The sequence below is a fragment of the Ovis aries genome, chromosome 2 (assembly GCF_016772045.2).
Source record: "Ovis aries strain OAR_USU_Benz2616 breed Rambouillet chromosome 2, ARS-UI_Ramb_v3.0, whole genome shotgun sequence".
Lineage (NCBI taxonomy): Eukaryota > Metazoa > Chordata > Mammalia > Artiodactyla > Bovidae > Ovis > Ovis aries.
In genome coordinates, this window is record NC_056055.1 from 102,146,606 (window position 1) to 102,163,892 (window position 17,287).

The following is a 17,287-nucleotide window of genomic DNA, read 5'->3' on the forward strand; positions in this document are numbered from 1 at the left end:
AAGAAAATTATTCTAAACAGGACAGCAAAAACTCAAAATTAAAACCAATCTCAGAGTGGAAGACTAATATTTTTCCTGATGAACTTGTGTAAGCTAAGTTAAAAATTAAGTAAATATCAGTCTTTGCCTGAAAATCAACTGACCAAGCTGTGGATTCAAAAATGTCTGCGTCCCTTTAACAGAAGATGGTTGCAAGAATGAAAGTCCATTCTTTTGAAGAAGGAGGAAGAGCTATGTGAGTCCTTGCACTGTGAGAGAACAGAAACACCCAGCACAGAACTTTCTTGGAAGTTTGAACCTGGTTCTGGCATGGGCATGGGAACAGCAGCAGCAGTGACGGAGGGAGAGGAAAGGCAGGAAGGTTAATAATCCTTTGGTCTACAAACCTGACTTTCTAATCCTGGAACTTTTAACATGTCACTAATCGGGTAGTGCCTGTACACAGATGTATATTTGTGTGTGCATATGTGTGTTTCTTAATTCCAAAACAACATCCAAACTTTGGAAATCCATAATGAAAATGGCTAAGGTCATAACACAATATACATGCCAGATTTCTGCTGGGAAGTTGTCTCTAAATAACGGAAAACTTCAATCGCAACAACAACCACAGCAAAGACATCAGACTTGGGTTATGGTAACGACTTCTGCTCAACTGTTAAACTGTTTTCTCAGAGTAGTTTCCAGAAGGGATTAAATACACCTTATCTCTTGATACTGATGCTCCGTGGATAAATAACAACCAAGGACTATATGGATAAGAAATAATAATGACCGTTATATTCATAGAGTGTCTAAGTCAAGGAGGAACTTTCACACACATGACCTTTAAATTCTAGAACAGCCCCATGAGATAATATGTCTCTCTTTACTGCTGATGAATACTCCCTCGGAGAGGTTAACTTTACTAGTCTTATCCAATTAGTAAATGGCAGTTTAAGCCTCAGAACTTCAAAGTCAAGGCTCTATTTAATTACCTAATACTACTCTGGAATTTTTCACAAATAAATTATAAAGGTACATCTCTGACTCATAAAGGAGCCCCGTAACTTTAGTTCGCCAAAGGGACAGGAATAAGACTACTGTTCTTATCAATTTTTAGGACATTTACAGACGAACAAGGTGTAAAATCCTATTAACAATTACAATTCACGCATTGAATATGGGGTTTGGAGAGGCGACCTTTAAGGAAATAGGTTCTGTTATTTTTAAGCATCTAAAGCAGTGTTGCTTAATAGTATTTTTTGCTGTGATGGAAATGACCTACTTCTACACCATCCAATAGCGTAGCCACTAGACACACGTGGCTAGTGCGACTGAGACACTGAGTTTTTTAATTAAATAAAATTAAATGTAATTTAAACAGCCACATGCAAAGAGTGCCCAGTGCACGGGACAACACATCTAAAGCATCATATGCTATACTATAAACACGCAACATAGAAGCAAATACACCTGTCTAATTTCATTTTTTTTTGCACAGACTGTTTAATAATGGCCTAACTATGCTATTTCCAGCCACTTCAAAATAAATTTTGGGCAAGACAGCACTTGTGGACAGTAAGTCCCTGCCACGGTTCCAATAAAATAATGATGTGCTTGCTGATGCTAAGAAGACCCCTTCTACACTATAACGTGGATCACCATCTCTCTGTATCTTAGGTCCTGAGGAACATGAAGACAACCAATGTTGGTGCTTAGACTACAGTTAAGATCTTTCATTTAATTTAACTGAAGGTGATAATTTTGTCCTCGCTCAATTAAAACATAGAATCTGCAGTCACGTTACTATAGAACATTAATAAATAAAGGCATTTTGGGCATGCCTGCCGGAAAAGAGGGAAACAGGGAATGAAAAAGTTCCTGAAAACAAACACGCTACGAAGTCCACAGGGAAGGTGGGCAGCGTCTAATAGAATCCCCCTGAGCGTTCAATCATTGCCAAACCGCTGTCAAGCCAACTGCGACATGTCAACCAACACTGGCCAAAAACTCAATCATTACAAACTTAGTGAGTTATTTCAAGGCACAAAATTAGAGTGAATAACTTGAATGTACCTGATTTGAAGACATATTCTCAGCTTTCATTAGTGATGAATAGCTCCTAGAAGAAAAAAAAAACAAAACACATTTTAAGTAAGATTTTCTGGCTGGCAGTATTTCATGAACATTTACCAAGTATCTAGCAATGCTGAGGGCCTTCTGAAGAAAACAGCATCTCTGCTATGACTTGCGGAGAAGGCAATGGCACCCCACTCCAGTACTCTTGCCTGGAAAATCCCATGGAAGGAGGAGCCTCGTAGGCTGCAGTCCATGGGGTCACTAAGAGTTGGACATGACTGAGTGACTTCACTTTCATGCACTGGAGAAGGAAATGGCAACCCACTCCAGTGTTCTTGCCTGGAGAATCCCAGGGACAGAGGAGCCTAGTGGGCTGCCGTCTCTGGGGTCACACAGAGTTGGACACAACTGAAACGACTTAGCAGAGCAGTTGTGACTTGTCATCTCTCTGGGGTCTTGTTCTTTACTAACTTCAATCACCTGAACCTTGGGCTTCAACTCTATCTCTGAAGCTGCCAACTCTGAAACATCCCCACCTTAGATAGACCCTTAGGTCCTACCCTTGGTCTTTTCTGATCTGTCACACACTTCTCCTCTACTGACTCCTTTTCTGATTGCTGCTTATTCCTTCCAGTTTCAATGTTTACACGGTGAGCTAGATTTCAATGTTAATAGAAGTTTGTTACAATATCACAAAAGCCAAGTTAAGTTATGCAAGGTTCTAACAGAGCAGGTGAGCAGGCTATGACCAGGAAGCCAACTACGGAGATGAAACTGACTTGGACACACCGCGGGGGAACTACAGACACTCCTCTCCAGTGTTTGTCAATAAACGATGGTGTCCCCTGGGAGACTCACAGGTACCTGTTTGAAGGCCCTCCAAAATCCACATGAAATTGAGCAGGAGCTGTTCTGCTTCTCTCACTTTCCCAGCAAGGTCACTTCTAAGGCTCCGACTACTTTCAGAACCTAGGCTGTTTCTTCTGCTGCATCCGTACTCTAAGTGCGGCTTACAGCACAGCAGGTAAGGAAGGAACATGTCACTCAAGCCTTCCTCTCTACAGGTAACCCTACACAGAGATTCTCTACACAAAAATCCCATTAGATGCTAAGCTATAAGGCAAGTGTGAGCCAAAAAAGCTGTCTAAAGAGCTACTGAACAAGATGGTAAGTGAGAATTAGCATGTGGAGTCTAAATAAGGGGAATTTTTCATTATTGTATAAATGAATAAAATGGTTAATAGAAGGACTGATGCTGAAGCTCCGATACTTTCGCCACCCGATGCAAAGAGTCGACTCACTGGAAAAGACCCTGATGCTGGGAAAGACTGAAGGCAGGAGGAGAAGGTGACAACAGAGGATGAAATGGTTGGATGGCATCACTGACTCTATGGACATGAGTTTGAGTAAACTCCGGGAGTTGGTAATGGACAGGGAGGCCTGGTGTGCTGCAGTCCATGGGGTCACAGAGAGATGACTTACTGACTGATCAACAACGAAATAAAATGCTACCACTTAAGCTTCACAGTTTGGCTTTCTCCCAACAATCTAAACATTTCTTTAAGAAAACTACCTCAAAGAATGATCTTTACGTAGACCTATTCAGAGTATCAGATCACTGGAATTTCTGCACTCTGAGGACAGGGTATGTAAAGCACTTATTTGTAAGAACAAGATGGAGTCCTGTCTTTAGGGACTGCTGCTCTTTTCATCTGAGAAGGAAGCTGGTTCCTTCTGTGTCATGGGTTTTGCTCTGTTCTAAGCTAAAATCACTGCAGATGATGACTGCAGCCATGAAACTAAAAGACGCTTACTTCTTGGAAGAAAAGTTATGACCAACCTAGATAGCATATTCAAAAGCAGAGACATTACTTTGCCGACTAAGGTCCGTCTAGTCAAGGCTATGGTTTTTCCTGTGGTCATGTATGGATGTGAGAGTTGGACTGTGAAGAAGGCTGAGCGCTGAAGAATGGATGCTTTTGAACTGTGGTGTTGGAGAAGACTCTTGAGAGTACCTTGGACTACAAGGAGATCCAACCCAGTCCATTCTAAAGGAGATCAGTCCTGGGTGTTCTTTGGAAGGAATGATGCTAAAGCTGAAACTCCAGTACTTTGGCCACTTCATGCAAAGAGTTGACTCATTGGAAAAGACCTTGATGCTGGGAGGGATTGGGGGCAGGAGGAGAAGGGGACGACAGAGGATGAGATGGCTGGATGGCATCACTGACTCGATGGACATGAGTCTGAGTGAACTCCAGGAGTTGGTGATGGACAGGGAGGCCTGGTATGCTGCGATTCATGGGGTCACAAAGAGTCAGACACGACTGAGCGACTGAACTGAACTGAATTGAGGTAAAGGCTGACGGATAGACTCCTGACTAGAGCTTAAAGAACCTGGACTTTACACTGGCAATTCCATCCTTTTTTATTCTCCTGATAGAAAGTAGAAATGAAAAGCTGATTGCCATTCTTGTTTAGAAAGTTGAAAAAGGGAGTTTAGAGTCTAAACAATGGCATTAGAATTGGGAAGAAGTTGTGCACCACCAAGAGATGAGGCTGTGAAGGACTTCCTCCCTGAAACCGTTTGGAAGGACTGAGGATACTGTCCAGGGTAAGAATGTCTTCTCACTTTATCTGTAGAATTCCCCAAAGATTCAAACATCAGTTTCTTCAGCTATCACAGCAATTAAACTAGACGTTTCTTAGCAGATGGTCCAAGTAAATGAATCCACTGTTGGTGAAATTTAATGGTATTTGCCACGTCAGAAAGGCAAGTGAAAGGCTTTAGAATGAGGAGATTTTGTAGGCGTAGCATTCAATCTCTTGGGTCAAAGAGTCGAAGACAGGAATTAAAGTGATACTAGCACCGACAGGTTATAAAGCAAATCTGAGCTTAGAGCTTATTGTTGGAGTTTCACTAAAACTCTGAAACAGACTGAAGAGAGGGCAGAAGAGAGTGGAAACCGTGTGTGTGAGGTGGAGAAGCAGATGGAGATGAGCTGCATGTCTCTGGGTGAGTTACTCAGTCTCTCATTTTCCTCTTCTACAAAATGCAGATGAGAAAAAATATTTGCCTCACGTGGCTATTGTTAAGATTAAATGAGATAATGCAGTTAAGCACAATACAGTATTGGGAAGATGACAAGTATCCAAAGGTGTTAGCTAACCTTTCTTAAATATTCTATGTAAATTAAGTGACATTATCAAGGGAGCTTCCCTGGTCGTTCAGATGGTAAAGATTCCGCCTGCAATGCAGGAGACTCAGGTTTGATCTCTGGGTTGGGAAGATCCCCTGGAGAAGGGAATGGCAACCCACTCCAGTATTCTTGCTTGGATTCTCCATGGGGTCCCTGCAGTCCATGTGGTGGCAAAGAGTCGGAAACGACTAAGCTACTAACATTTTCACTTTTTTTCATATTTCTAACACACAGTATTATGTTTCTAAACAAAATTAGGGCAGATTTGTAAAATGCACAAAAAGGTATGTTTTCAATTCTCCACTGCACATTGAAAACAAAAAGAATAGTCTAAATCATGCATCACTCAAAACACACATTTTTGAAACCGATGATGCTGCTAATTGTTCTTTCGTTCACAACACAAGAGAGACTCACAATTCTACATCAAACTGAATGTTTAAGTCTCTGCAATAGTCTGTCTCATGCTGGCAGGTTATAACCTGGGGTAACACTTTCAGATTTCTCCACCTGAATACTGTATTATAAATGAGTCTATGCAACCTATTTTTAGCAGAACTCCCAACAGGGACATGTGCCTGTCGATAACACCAGCGCTTGATCATAATACCTCCATTCTGGCCGAACAATCTTGCTAATAATTCAGAGTATTCCAAGGAAACCAGGTCAGGACAGGGCAAGACAGCTCATGTTGATCCTATACCCTTCCCAAAGGAGTCAGTAACTTTTTTGGCACATGTATGACAAATTGAATCTACCATTCCTAAGGGTTAATTCCCAGGTAGGTCAGCAGTGAGGACTCGTGCAAGGTCAGTGTGAGTGTCTTAGCTCCAGCATACCTAAGCTCGTCCATCTCCCTCTTCTTCTTCATCTCTTCCTTTTCTCTCCTTTTCATTTCCTGAATCTGGGCTTTCTTCTCATTTCTCTCTTCATGGTCTCTGCATTCCTTCTCTGCCTCTAGGTCTGGGAACCGCTCCATTTTGGTCTTTTCCAATCGGTTCAGGATCTCATTCACTTTCTTCTCTACTGTCACAATTTTCACCTTTGAGGGAGATGTAGGAAAAAAGATACTTAATCTTTATGGTTCCCCCCTCCCTCTCAGAATAGGGCAGAAGCTTTCCTCTGCCACCCAGGTGGACTCCCTTTAGGAAACAGACATGCGGAGCCCTCGGCAGCAGAGACAGACGCCCCTCAGCACGAGGGCGCCACCGCTTCCGGCGACAGCACACTCACATCCTTCTGCCTGTGAAAGCCAATCTGGCCCACGTCCATGTCGGCCGTCTTCTTCAGGTTGGACCACGGGGTGTACACCACGTTCACATTGTTCATCTTGCAGCCTGCCGAGAGAGACTGTCTTCAGCATGTGGGCAGGGGGACGCTGAGCAACGGGTGCCCACACCCATGATTAAGTCACCATAATCCAACAGGGGGAAAGGCTGAGAATGAACAAGCCACGGAGTGTTTCAAACCACAAAATATTTTGTCTTTTTAAAATAGAAGCCCCCTATAAAGACAAATGGTAAAGCCCACAAATAATTCAGGCTAAAGTATTCCAATGGAAAGCAGGGGTCTAGAGATCAGCTTCAGGGACTCTGAGGCTTTCTAAAGTTGAACAACATCTACTGTATATGTTTTTAAAGAGAAAAGGGCCAAACAGGTTTTCTCAGATTCTCAAAGGAGCCCTTGACCTAATGAAGATTAAGCAGCAAGATAAAGGAATTCAGGAGACAGGATCCTACCCGGCATTACCACAAACCAGCTGGTTCACTTTGGGCAAGTCCCCATGGCTCCTGGAATCTTGTCTGAAATATGAGGAAGCTGGACTCGGTTAGTAGCGTTCCCATTGTTTGTTTCTTTTAGCAGTGGAACGTCTTTCACCAAAGAAAACATGTCAAAGTAGTCAAAGCAAAGATGCTCTGGACAAAAGGGGTGCCAGGAGCCCTTGTTCATGCCTCCTATGCCCTCCCCGCCCCCACTTCATGCGCCCCTCCACGCCAACAGCCTCCCAGGCAGCTCCAAGAATCCCAGTTTAATCACTGGTCCAGTGCTCCCGAAGGCCCTTCTGAATTTGATGGTGATACATGTCAGTGTTTATATTCAATGACCACATACACTGGGGAAATCTGGGGAATACAACCCTATTTAAACGATCAATGTTAACATCACCAAAAACAAGGCAAACTGGCAGCAGGTGCCTCCTGACTGTAATGCACGAGGCTTCACTTGCACAGTATTCCTGCCAGAAAATTTGATCCTACTGAACAGGAAGCATCAGACCAAACCAAAGTGGCCTCCACTCTAAAAGTGTCAAAGTCCTGAAAGACAAAGAAGTGTCCAGATTAAAGGCGACCAGAGAGATATGCCAAGTGAACAGAATACAGGATCCTGGATCAGGAAAAAGAGATGCTATAAAGTGACAGAAGTGGGACTACTGACAAAACTTACATATGGTCTCTCTATCAGTAACAGTATTCTCCCCACGTTACATTTCCTGAATTTAATCACTGTAACACAGTTACTTTAGGCAATGTCCTTAGGACACACTGAATGGTCATGATGGCTATGATTTTCTTTCAAATGGTTCAGCTAAAAAAAAAAACCACTGAGTATATCATAGGGAGAGAGCAAACAAATATGGAAAAACTCCTTGACTCTAAATGAAAGGCAGATGAGAGCTGTATTTTTCTTGCAACTTTTCTGCAGGTTTGAAATTTTTTTCAAAATTAAGTTTAAAAAAATCTCCACATGCAAGGCACTGTGGGAGATAGAAACATGGTTCAGACAATGTGTCCTGTCCTCTAATAAGATTAAAAGAGGACAGATAAATACATTTGTTTTTTGTTAAGTCACTAAGTTGTGTCCGACTCTGCAACTCCATGAACGGCAGCACTCCAGGGTTCCCTGTCCTTCACTATCTCCTGGAGTTTGCGCGACCTCATTCTGTTGAGTCAGATAAATAAATTCAAGTAAAATGAGACGTTGTCAAGTGATATGGAAAGATATAGATAGGTAAAGCGCTAAGGCAGTTCAGAGAGGGTAGAGGTAGCTCAAAGATGGAAAAAGGGCAAGATTCCACAGGAGAGGTTAAGTTCCTTAATTATTGTTTAATCTTGGCTTCCTCATCTATAAAATGAAAATAATGTTCTTAATTCAGTAGAGTTGACAAAGGAATAATGTGTAATGTTTCTGGCACAGTACCAGGCATGTAATTAACATTCAATGTTAGCAGCTCTTACTGGAGAAGGCAACGGCACCCCACTCCAGTACTCTTGCCTGGAAAATCCCACGGATGGAGGAGCCTGCTAGGCTGCAATCCATGGGGTCGCTAAGAGTCGGACATGACTGAGCAACTTCACTTTCACTTTTCACTTTCATGCATTGGAGAAGGAAATGGCAACCCACTCCAGTGTTCTTACCTGGAGAATCCCAGGGACGTGGGAGCCTGGTGGGCTGCCGTCTATGGGGTCGCACAGAGTCAGACACGACTGAAGCGACTTAGCAGCAGCAGCAGCTCTTACTATTATAACTACTGTGTCAACCCTCAGCCTTAGCTTGGATCCAGACATGTGATGACGGAGCAGGAGTATAACATTGAGGGCAGAGAGAACAATATAAGCAAAGGCACAAGGTAGGAAAACAGCAGATATTTGCTTTGGCTGGAGTGTGAAATATACGAAGGGAAACAGAGTCTGTGGTCAGATCTGAGATGCTTAAATGCCAGCTTAGAAGTCTGGATTTAACTGTATAGACAAGGTGTAGGGTGTCATGGAAAGTGTCCAGGCTTTCAGACAGTATAATCTGGCAAGAGATTATAAAGTGAATAAAGAAGAGGCTGACCAGATTCCATGAGGACAAACAGCATGGGAGGTGGTCAGCCAGGGAGGAAAATATTTTAAGGACACAGTGACACGGATGGAGTGCGCTCAGCAAATCCCACAGCAAAGACGATCTTCTTTACTCCTCAGCATCCTCTGCTATTAACTCCTGACAATGAGATGCCTGGGCTCAGCTCCTTCCCCTGCTAAATGAGCCATTCTTGTGGAAGGCTGAAGAGGAGAGGCTAACAATTCAGTGACTCAATGACTTCTCTTTTCTGTCTTCTCTAGAACTAGTAAACTACAAAGGGATTAAGGAGAAAGAGGCTGGACCAAGGCTCTTTTAACAAAGTTGCCTCTGCTAGCCAGAGGCGTGGGAAGGGGACAAGAATACGTGAAAGAGGTTGGAATACACAAGGCAAGAGGATGACAACAGTCTCAATTTTTATTATTTTTATTTCAGTAACCAGAGACCTTAACTGGAAATCTTCAGAACTTGGTTCTATTCATAAAAATGGAATGTCCTAGAATGAATTACAATTTAATGATTTATAGAGCTGAAGATGAGTGGGTCTACAGGACAAGATACCCGGTTTCTGTGGCTAGGCCCCTGACTCAGGAAAGCTGCCTGTCTGAGATCCGCAGGCTAAAAGGTGGGGGAGGGGCTCATTTCTAGCTCTTCTCCAGTAATCACCGACCTCTGCGACCTGCTGTCAGCTCTGTGTCTGCCCCATGCTTATCTTCTATGTAAACCATATTTTTTCTCAACCCTTTGGATGAACTTCAAAGGAATGCAAACTTACCTCAACCCTATCTAGGTCCATGTCCTACAACTAAAATCCAGTCTATCAGCTCAATCATTCTTAGCAGAACACCATCTCCCTACACTCCTTTATAACTGCCACCTCCACTCCATTAATTGTCCTTCTTGACCTACAGTGACCATTGAAAAATTAAATCCTGTACAGTAGAACTCAACAAGCACCAAGCCCAGTATTACAGGTCCTACTTAAAGAGGTGGGGGAGGGGGAAAAGCATATTATATACAGAGGCAGATTGTCCCAACACTCTTTGCACACTGGAAACATCTGGAGAGCACTATAAAAATACTGATTCTAACATATCACCCCAGACCAATTATTTAAGATTCTCTGGGAGATGACAAGATCAGTGGTTGATATCTGTAAAATTCATAGGGAGAAAAAAGTCTGTAAGGAGAGAAGAAAGAAAAAGTAGGAAAGAACAAATGGGAGACTTGAAATCTAGAATGTACTGGGTTGGCCAAAAGTTCATTTGGATTTTTCTAGAACATCTTATGGAAAACCTCCAAAGAACTTTTTGGCCAACAAAACAGTAACAAATAACGAAAATAAAGATATCCAACAACATTACAAATAAAGACCTGAGACACATCTATCACCTGGCTTTTAATATAACCTAACTTCCAAAAGTCTTTACACAAATAACCTTAAGGGTAGGCAGTCTAGACAACTTTCTATTCAAGGGAAAGAAAACAGGGTAAAAAAAAAAGAAGACTTGAAATGGGCCATGAACATTAGGGAGGTGGGGAGATTAGTCTTCAGTTCTCTGACAGGTAGCGAGATTGCCATCTTAAACAACAAAACAGGGGAAAGGCATACATGTTATTCTCTAGACTCAAGCCAAAGTCAGTAATATGTTCTCGATGATGTAATCCATTTCAGACACAAAGTGAGTTCTGAAAACACCTCTAGGAAAACTGACCTTGAATGCTATTGGCCTTCACAAGATGGGCACAGTCCATCAGCACCTCCTTTGGAATATCTTCTATTTTCTCTCCCTGAAACACAAAAATAAACCAAATGGCCCACCACCTTGTTTCTGAGCAATACTGGAACACTTTTATAGGGCTTTGCTACCTTACTAGGCACAATTTTACTAAAAGCAAGGGGCTCTTCAACTGTATTTCAAGACACTGAAAAACAAAGTCAATTATGGAAATGTTTAAGAGAAGGCAGTAGTATGGAAAATACTAATACTTAATAGGTAAATAAAAACAGGGTATGAAAAGAAAACCACCAAAATATTAAGCGTTTTTATGTCTGAGTAATTTGTTCCTTCTTCCTTCTCATTCATACTTTTAGAAACCTTGTGGAAAAGTGGTGTCTGTTTTTGGTGGGAAGATTTCCTAGCTGAGGCCCCTAACCTCCCTTTCAAGAGACACCCCTCTCAAGGGCTTCCGCAGTGGCTCAGACAGTAAAGAACCCGCCTGCAATCCAGAAGACCTGGGTTCAATCCCTGGGTCGGGAAGATCCCTGGAGAAGAGAATAGCAACCCACTCCAGTATTCTTGCCTGGAGAACCCCACAGACAGAGCAGCCTGGTGCGCTACAGTCCATGGAGTCACAAAGAGTCAGACACAACTGAGCGACTGACACACACACACACACACACACACACACACACACACGCGCGCGCGTGCACACGAGGCATCTTACAGTTTTCGGTCTCAAATCATCTGGTAGGTCATCTACCCTCAGCTTTAGTCAGGAACCAAGCTCCTGGTGTGTTACATATAACCTTCCACCATAAGGGAGAAAAAAATATCGATTCATTCACTTTATAGATACGGTATCAAAGTCAAAGCTAAATAAGCAAAACCATTCCAAAGGAACAAAAATATGTCAGAGGCAAGAGCTAGTGGAAATCAGCTCAGCACTAGCTGTTAGGCATGGGATTACAGAAGCACTTCTGTCTACGTGTGAAAGGTTTTATCTACCTAAATATTTGAAAAATTAAGTTTATTCTTTTTTCCCCTTAATGTTTCAAAATGGGAATCTCTCAAATACCTACATTTTGACCAAAAAAAAGTGATTTAAGTGTCACTACTTAAACCCTATCTCATCCTGTGAATAGACTTATTCACTTAAACATAGGATTCTGAATTTACCAACTTGATTAACACAAGGTCATCATCATTAATATCACCACTACACTAGGCTACAATATAGTGATGGTGATGCCGTCAGGGGCTTCTAACATTCATAGAAGCTGACTGACCCTATACTAAATATATCAAATGAATAATAAAGAACAAATTAGGAACTGCTTTAGGAATATTCACTTTTTGAATGCTAGGAACACTAAGTAAATAGACATATGAAATGGAGAGTATTATTATGTTCACCTTACCAATGAAGAAAATGAAGCTTAGTGAGGTTCAGTAACTGGGCCAAGATGCTCCATGTCTTGTATATGTCAGAGCTGAGAGATGAACCCAGGACTAAAGTCATGCTCTAACAACTGGCCCCAGAGTATGGTGCTTATGGAGTTTTTTGTGGAAATGTTATCTTGGCCCTTAATATCAGGTTATGTACCAATGTTCCTCCTTACTACCTAAAGCTACTGCTATTCTTGAAGCAATCCCCTCTTCTTGTTTTGCTACTTCTAATAATATGAGCAGACCAAATAAAATAAAATCATTTGGCTTAGTAGAATGCATTAAGTCAGAGTAAACAAAATGTATGGGGAGTCTAAGGTAAAGGCCAGAATTTTGACTGTAGGCTTTGTGCCATCTGTGTTAATGAGATAAGAAACCTCTTGATAAGTGAGATTTTTCTATAGGTTTTCAAAAAAGCGTAGGGAAAAAACCAAACACTTGATGAATATCCTTAAGCTTTAAAGCCTGGGTTGAATTCACCTGAAATTAACAAAAAAAAAAAAAAAAAAAGAAAAAGAAAGAATAAACACACATAGCACTAAGCAAGTGCCAGGTACTATTAGAAATGCTTTAGTTGGGATCTCCCTGGTGGTCCAGTGGTTAAGACTCTGAGCTCTGAATGCAGGGAGCAAGGGTTCGATCCCTGATCAGGGAACTAAGATCTTGCATGGCACAGCAAAAAAAAAAAAACCCACAAAACTTCAGTCATGCTAGCTCATTTAATCCTTACAATGACCCAGTGAGTCAGGGGCTTGTGAGCTCCCTTTTACAGAGGAAACTGGCACAGCTGAATAACTTGCTCAGAGGTGCACAGCTGGTATGAGCAGAGCCAGGATTTGAAGCCAGCAGTCCAGCTCCAGAGTCTAGGTTCTGAATTATTTAGTCTCACTGCATCGCCAACGCTTACTTGGTACCTACTAATTAATACAAAGGGCTATGGCCTTTACTTTTTCCAGTGGTCACGTATGGATGTGAGAGTTGCACTATAAAGAAAGCTGAGCACTGAGGAATTGATGCTTTTGAACTGTGGTGTTGGAGAAAACTCTTGAGAGTCCCTTGGACTGCAAGGAGATCCAAACAGTCCATCCTAAAGGAAATCAGTTCTGAATGTTCATTGGAAGGACCGATGCTGAAGCAGAAACTCCAATACTTTGGCCACCTGATGCAAAGAACTGACTCATTGGAAAAGACCCTGATGGTGGGAAAGATTGAAGGCAGGAGGAGAAGGGGATGACAGAGGATGAGATGGTTGGATGGCATCACCAACTCAATGGACATGAGTCTGAGTAAACTCCGGTAGTTGGTGATGGACAGGGAGGCCTGGCATGCTGCAGTCCATGGGGTCACAAAGAGTCGGACATGACTGAGCAACTCAGCTGAACTGATAGCCTTTACTGCAGGACATCAACCAGGCAGAAGTTCCTTTAGGAGCACAGATTTTTATCGAGCACAATTATGGGCTTCCAAAAGAAAATGAAATGGAACTCCTGTTCAGACAAGTACTGACTGATGGTAAGGTGAACTTGGACCTATCACCGTTATTTCCATTTTCTGACACTGCAGAATCCAAAGGAAAAAACTTAATCTGAACCAAAAGGAAAATTGGGAACACCATTCTTTATTTTCTCTAAACTTAAAATAGTTTCAGAATGGCAAGAAGTTGCCTAGGAAAATTCAGAATTTAGTTCCAGCACAGAGTTCACAAACTTTTTATTTTTTTTTTACAATACAGTTCTCAAAAACATAAGCAGAATAAGTAAAGGTGGGGTAGCATGTTTTATCTTGTTAATACATTGAGAAGTAAATATTATCAGCATAATGAAATCTTTTTTTTTTATTAAAAATAGTCAAAAGGTTGCTCTTAAGTTATAAAGCCCCAAAATGTTTTTGGAAAACCTATACATATCAGGTAGCATTTTAAATCAGCACAATATTTTCAAAGGGCAATCTGGCATAAAAGGAGACAATAATACGCTTAAAAAAATCGAAAGAAAAAAAGGAAATAGTTCATAAAAAATATTTCTTGTTGGGGTTTCATAATACTGAATGCTGTAAACAACTTATATTCTGACAGGGAGCTTTCAAATTAACTGTGGCATACTGTCAACTCGAAGCAGCCAGTCAAAACAATAAATATAAAAATAACATGGTCATGTAATACAATCAACGAGGGGATGCCAAGGAGGAATGCAAACTGAGACAAAAGAATCTAAGGGCACGACAAATATCACTGCAAGGCATCAAGGAGAGAGCAGCTTACAAGTAACTTTGAAAAACAGCATTTTGAATGGAAACTGTAAGGCAGACACCAAAAATAACTGCACATAACCACCGTACTTTAGTTGACAAAGTTGTTTCTTATGGGTATACAGGTCACCAAATCTGAAACCACTTCCACATAGACTGGATTCAAATAAGCAAATGACGGTGGGAGCCAGGTCTCCTTTCCCATTGTCTAAGAAGGAAGTAATAACAGATGAGCAAGGAAGGAAGGTGAGAAAGGTCCCACAGTAATGGATTCACCAGAGACATCAGTAGGAGCTCATGTTTCGCTTACTGTAGGTACAGAAACAATTATCCACACAAATTACTAACATGGGTTAATATATATATTTACACACACGTTTCCTAGCTCTGTCACGTGACAGGGCCTGGAAGCAATGCCACTCCAGCAGCAACGAGCACTCCCAGAGTCCAGGTCTTGGTTTCTAAATACTGTTTCTCAGTAAAAGGAACCAAGGTTCTTTGGAGAAATGGCTGATTCTAGGGCTGGAGCAGCGAAATACATGAGCCTGGAGCATCTAGGAATGTCAGAAAGTAAGGAAGGGCTCCAAAACCAAAACGACAGGAGCATGTCAGAGGAACACAGGAGCTGAGGTGGAAGAGTCAAAGTAGGGACGATTTTAGCCACAAAATGCCACAGTCCATAAGTAAACGACTAAATTAAATACATGGGGGAGAAGAGACGAATCTTTACAGAAGAATTCCAAACAATACATGCAAATACTCTCCACTCTAGGACGTGGGACTTAGTTCTATCCTCTCCCTGCTTGAGTACAGGATGGACTTATGACTTGCTTCCAAATAATGAAGTATGGAAATAGGGAGAAATACCACTCTCTGGTGGAAAAACCCAGCAACCATTACCCTGGCCAGGAGACCAAGGTTAACAACATTAGTGCTAAGTCCTGTGAACAGACGTACCCCTGACATGATGGGATAAGAGCACTCCACCTCTGTGCTATTCTTCCCTAAACCCGTAACTCCAGTCTAGTCGTGAGAAAAACCCACACTGAGTGCCATTCCATAAACTACCTGAGCGGCATTTCTCCAACTGTCAAGGTCAGGACAAACAGAGGAAGAGTAAGAAACTGTCACAGACAAGAGACTAGGCAGATGCGACGACTAAAACGCAATGTGGGATCCTGGACCAGATACTGGAACAGAAAAAGCACGTTAATGGGAAAACTGTAGAAATCGAAACAGAGCCCAGAGGTTAGTGAACAGTGCTGCACCCGTGGTTCCTTAGTTCTGACAAATCTACCATGGTAATGTAAGATGTTAGCAATGGGGAAAACTGGACATGGCGCGTACAGGAACTTGTACTACCTTTGCGACTTTGCTGTAAATCTAAAATCATCCCCAAATAAATATCAGTTCAGTTCAGTTGCTCAGTCATGTCCGACTCTTTGCAACCCCATGAATCACAGCACGCCAGGCCTCCCTGTCCATCACCAACTCCACATAACAATTATCTATACCCTATGATTCAACTATACAAAATATATGGATATAAAGACAGATTAGAAAAACAGTTTTGTGTGACTAGGGAACACGGACTCTTTTCCCTTTACTATGATAATGCTGTTTTAAACCTCCTGAAGAAGCCCCAGGTAACAGGTACATGTGCCCTTGGTGAGACAGGAGAATCACCAGTCTGAGAAAAAGGAACCACAGTGGGATCTCCCCAGAAGAAGACAGGAAGTCCAGCAGTGTCAACTGAAATGACAGGGAGAGAGAGCAGAGGTGACACACAACACACCTCAGCTGGCGGGACAAGACAGTGCTTCTAGCTGGGTAGCTAGCTGTGCTCCCCTTCCAAACCTTAAGTTACCAGATTTGCCCTTAGTGATTTCCTAGGTGAGGGGAAGACATCTCTTCATCAGCTAATTTGTAGACTGTTGCACGTATTTATTACTCTAAGCAATTTATTTTCCAAAAAAAAAAAAGGACAGAGGACAAGACAGGATGCTCATCACCAAAGAAAAAAATTTTGAATCCATGTTTAAATCCAGTTACCTTATGCAATCGAAGGTACACATGAGCCGAAGAGAGTTTGTCCACATGAAACCTACAAAGAATGAAAACCACTTTTAGCAAGAGGTATAAGATACCCATCTCCTCATGCCACCTGCATTGAAAGCCCTCCAGGCCAAAAATATGAATTCAGTTGCCTACTGCATGCTGAGTACCATGGTGAGCAGAAAACACAGCCAACCACCTCTGAAGGGCTCACTTTCAACTGGGAGAGGTGAGAAAAACATGGAGAGTTCTGCAGCTGTGCAAGACTAAGTGCCAAGATGAGTACAGGAGGTGACGAACATTAAATGACCAGGAAGTGTGATTTTTCAAGTGAGAAAGAGCTATCAGTGACCCAAGGATTCACTGGTGAACTGAGATTTGGAGGGTCCCAGGCTGAAGCATGGGATGTATACAAACATGGGAAAGGAATTTTAGGAGGGAAGAGAAGGGAATGAAAGAAGTCATCAAGACTCCAGGGCTGCAAGCCTGGGAAACCTTCAGGACCACTGACAGACACATCTTACAGCTGGAGAGGGAGCCAGCTGGGAAAGATGATAGGTCTGGTTTGGGACATCCTGAGTTTCAAGCAATGGCAAAACAATCCAAAGAGAATGTCAATCAGAGACAGAAGAGTCAAGTAAGGACTGAAGCAGTAAGTGGACCACCTCCCATTAGGGGTCAGACTAGCAATTCATCCAGCAACTATACTCCAGT

At 42.1% G+C, this 17,287-nt stretch overlaps 1 protein-coding gene across 11 annotated transcripts in view; it reads right to left on the bottom strand.

The window, feature by feature from the left end:
• Positions 1-17,287, bottom strand: part of CCDC25 (coiled-coil domain containing 25) — a 76,200-nt gene that overhangs the window by 47,703 nt on the left and 11,210 nt on the right. For 7 of the 11 annotated variants that reach the window (XM_060409534.1, XM_060409532.1, XM_060409533.1 and 4 more), the window contains 5 exons: positions 16,571-16,622; positions 10,817-10,892; positions 6,492-6,595; positions 6,098-6,300; positions 2,059-2,104 (listed from right to left, as the gene is read on the bottom strand). In XM_060409534.1, the coding sequence (XP_060265517.1) occupies positions 2,059-2,104; positions 6,098-6,300; positions 6,492-6,595; positions 10,817-10,892; positions 16,571-16,622 (481 nt within the window). Of the gene's footprint in view, positions 1-2,058; positions 2,105-6,016; positions 6,301-6,491; positions 6,596-10,816; positions 10,893-16,570; positions 16,623-17,287 lie in introns of those variants that run through there. The other 4 variants (XM_060409540.1, XM_060409539.1, XR_009599255.1 and 1 more) reach the window with 3 other exon arrangements.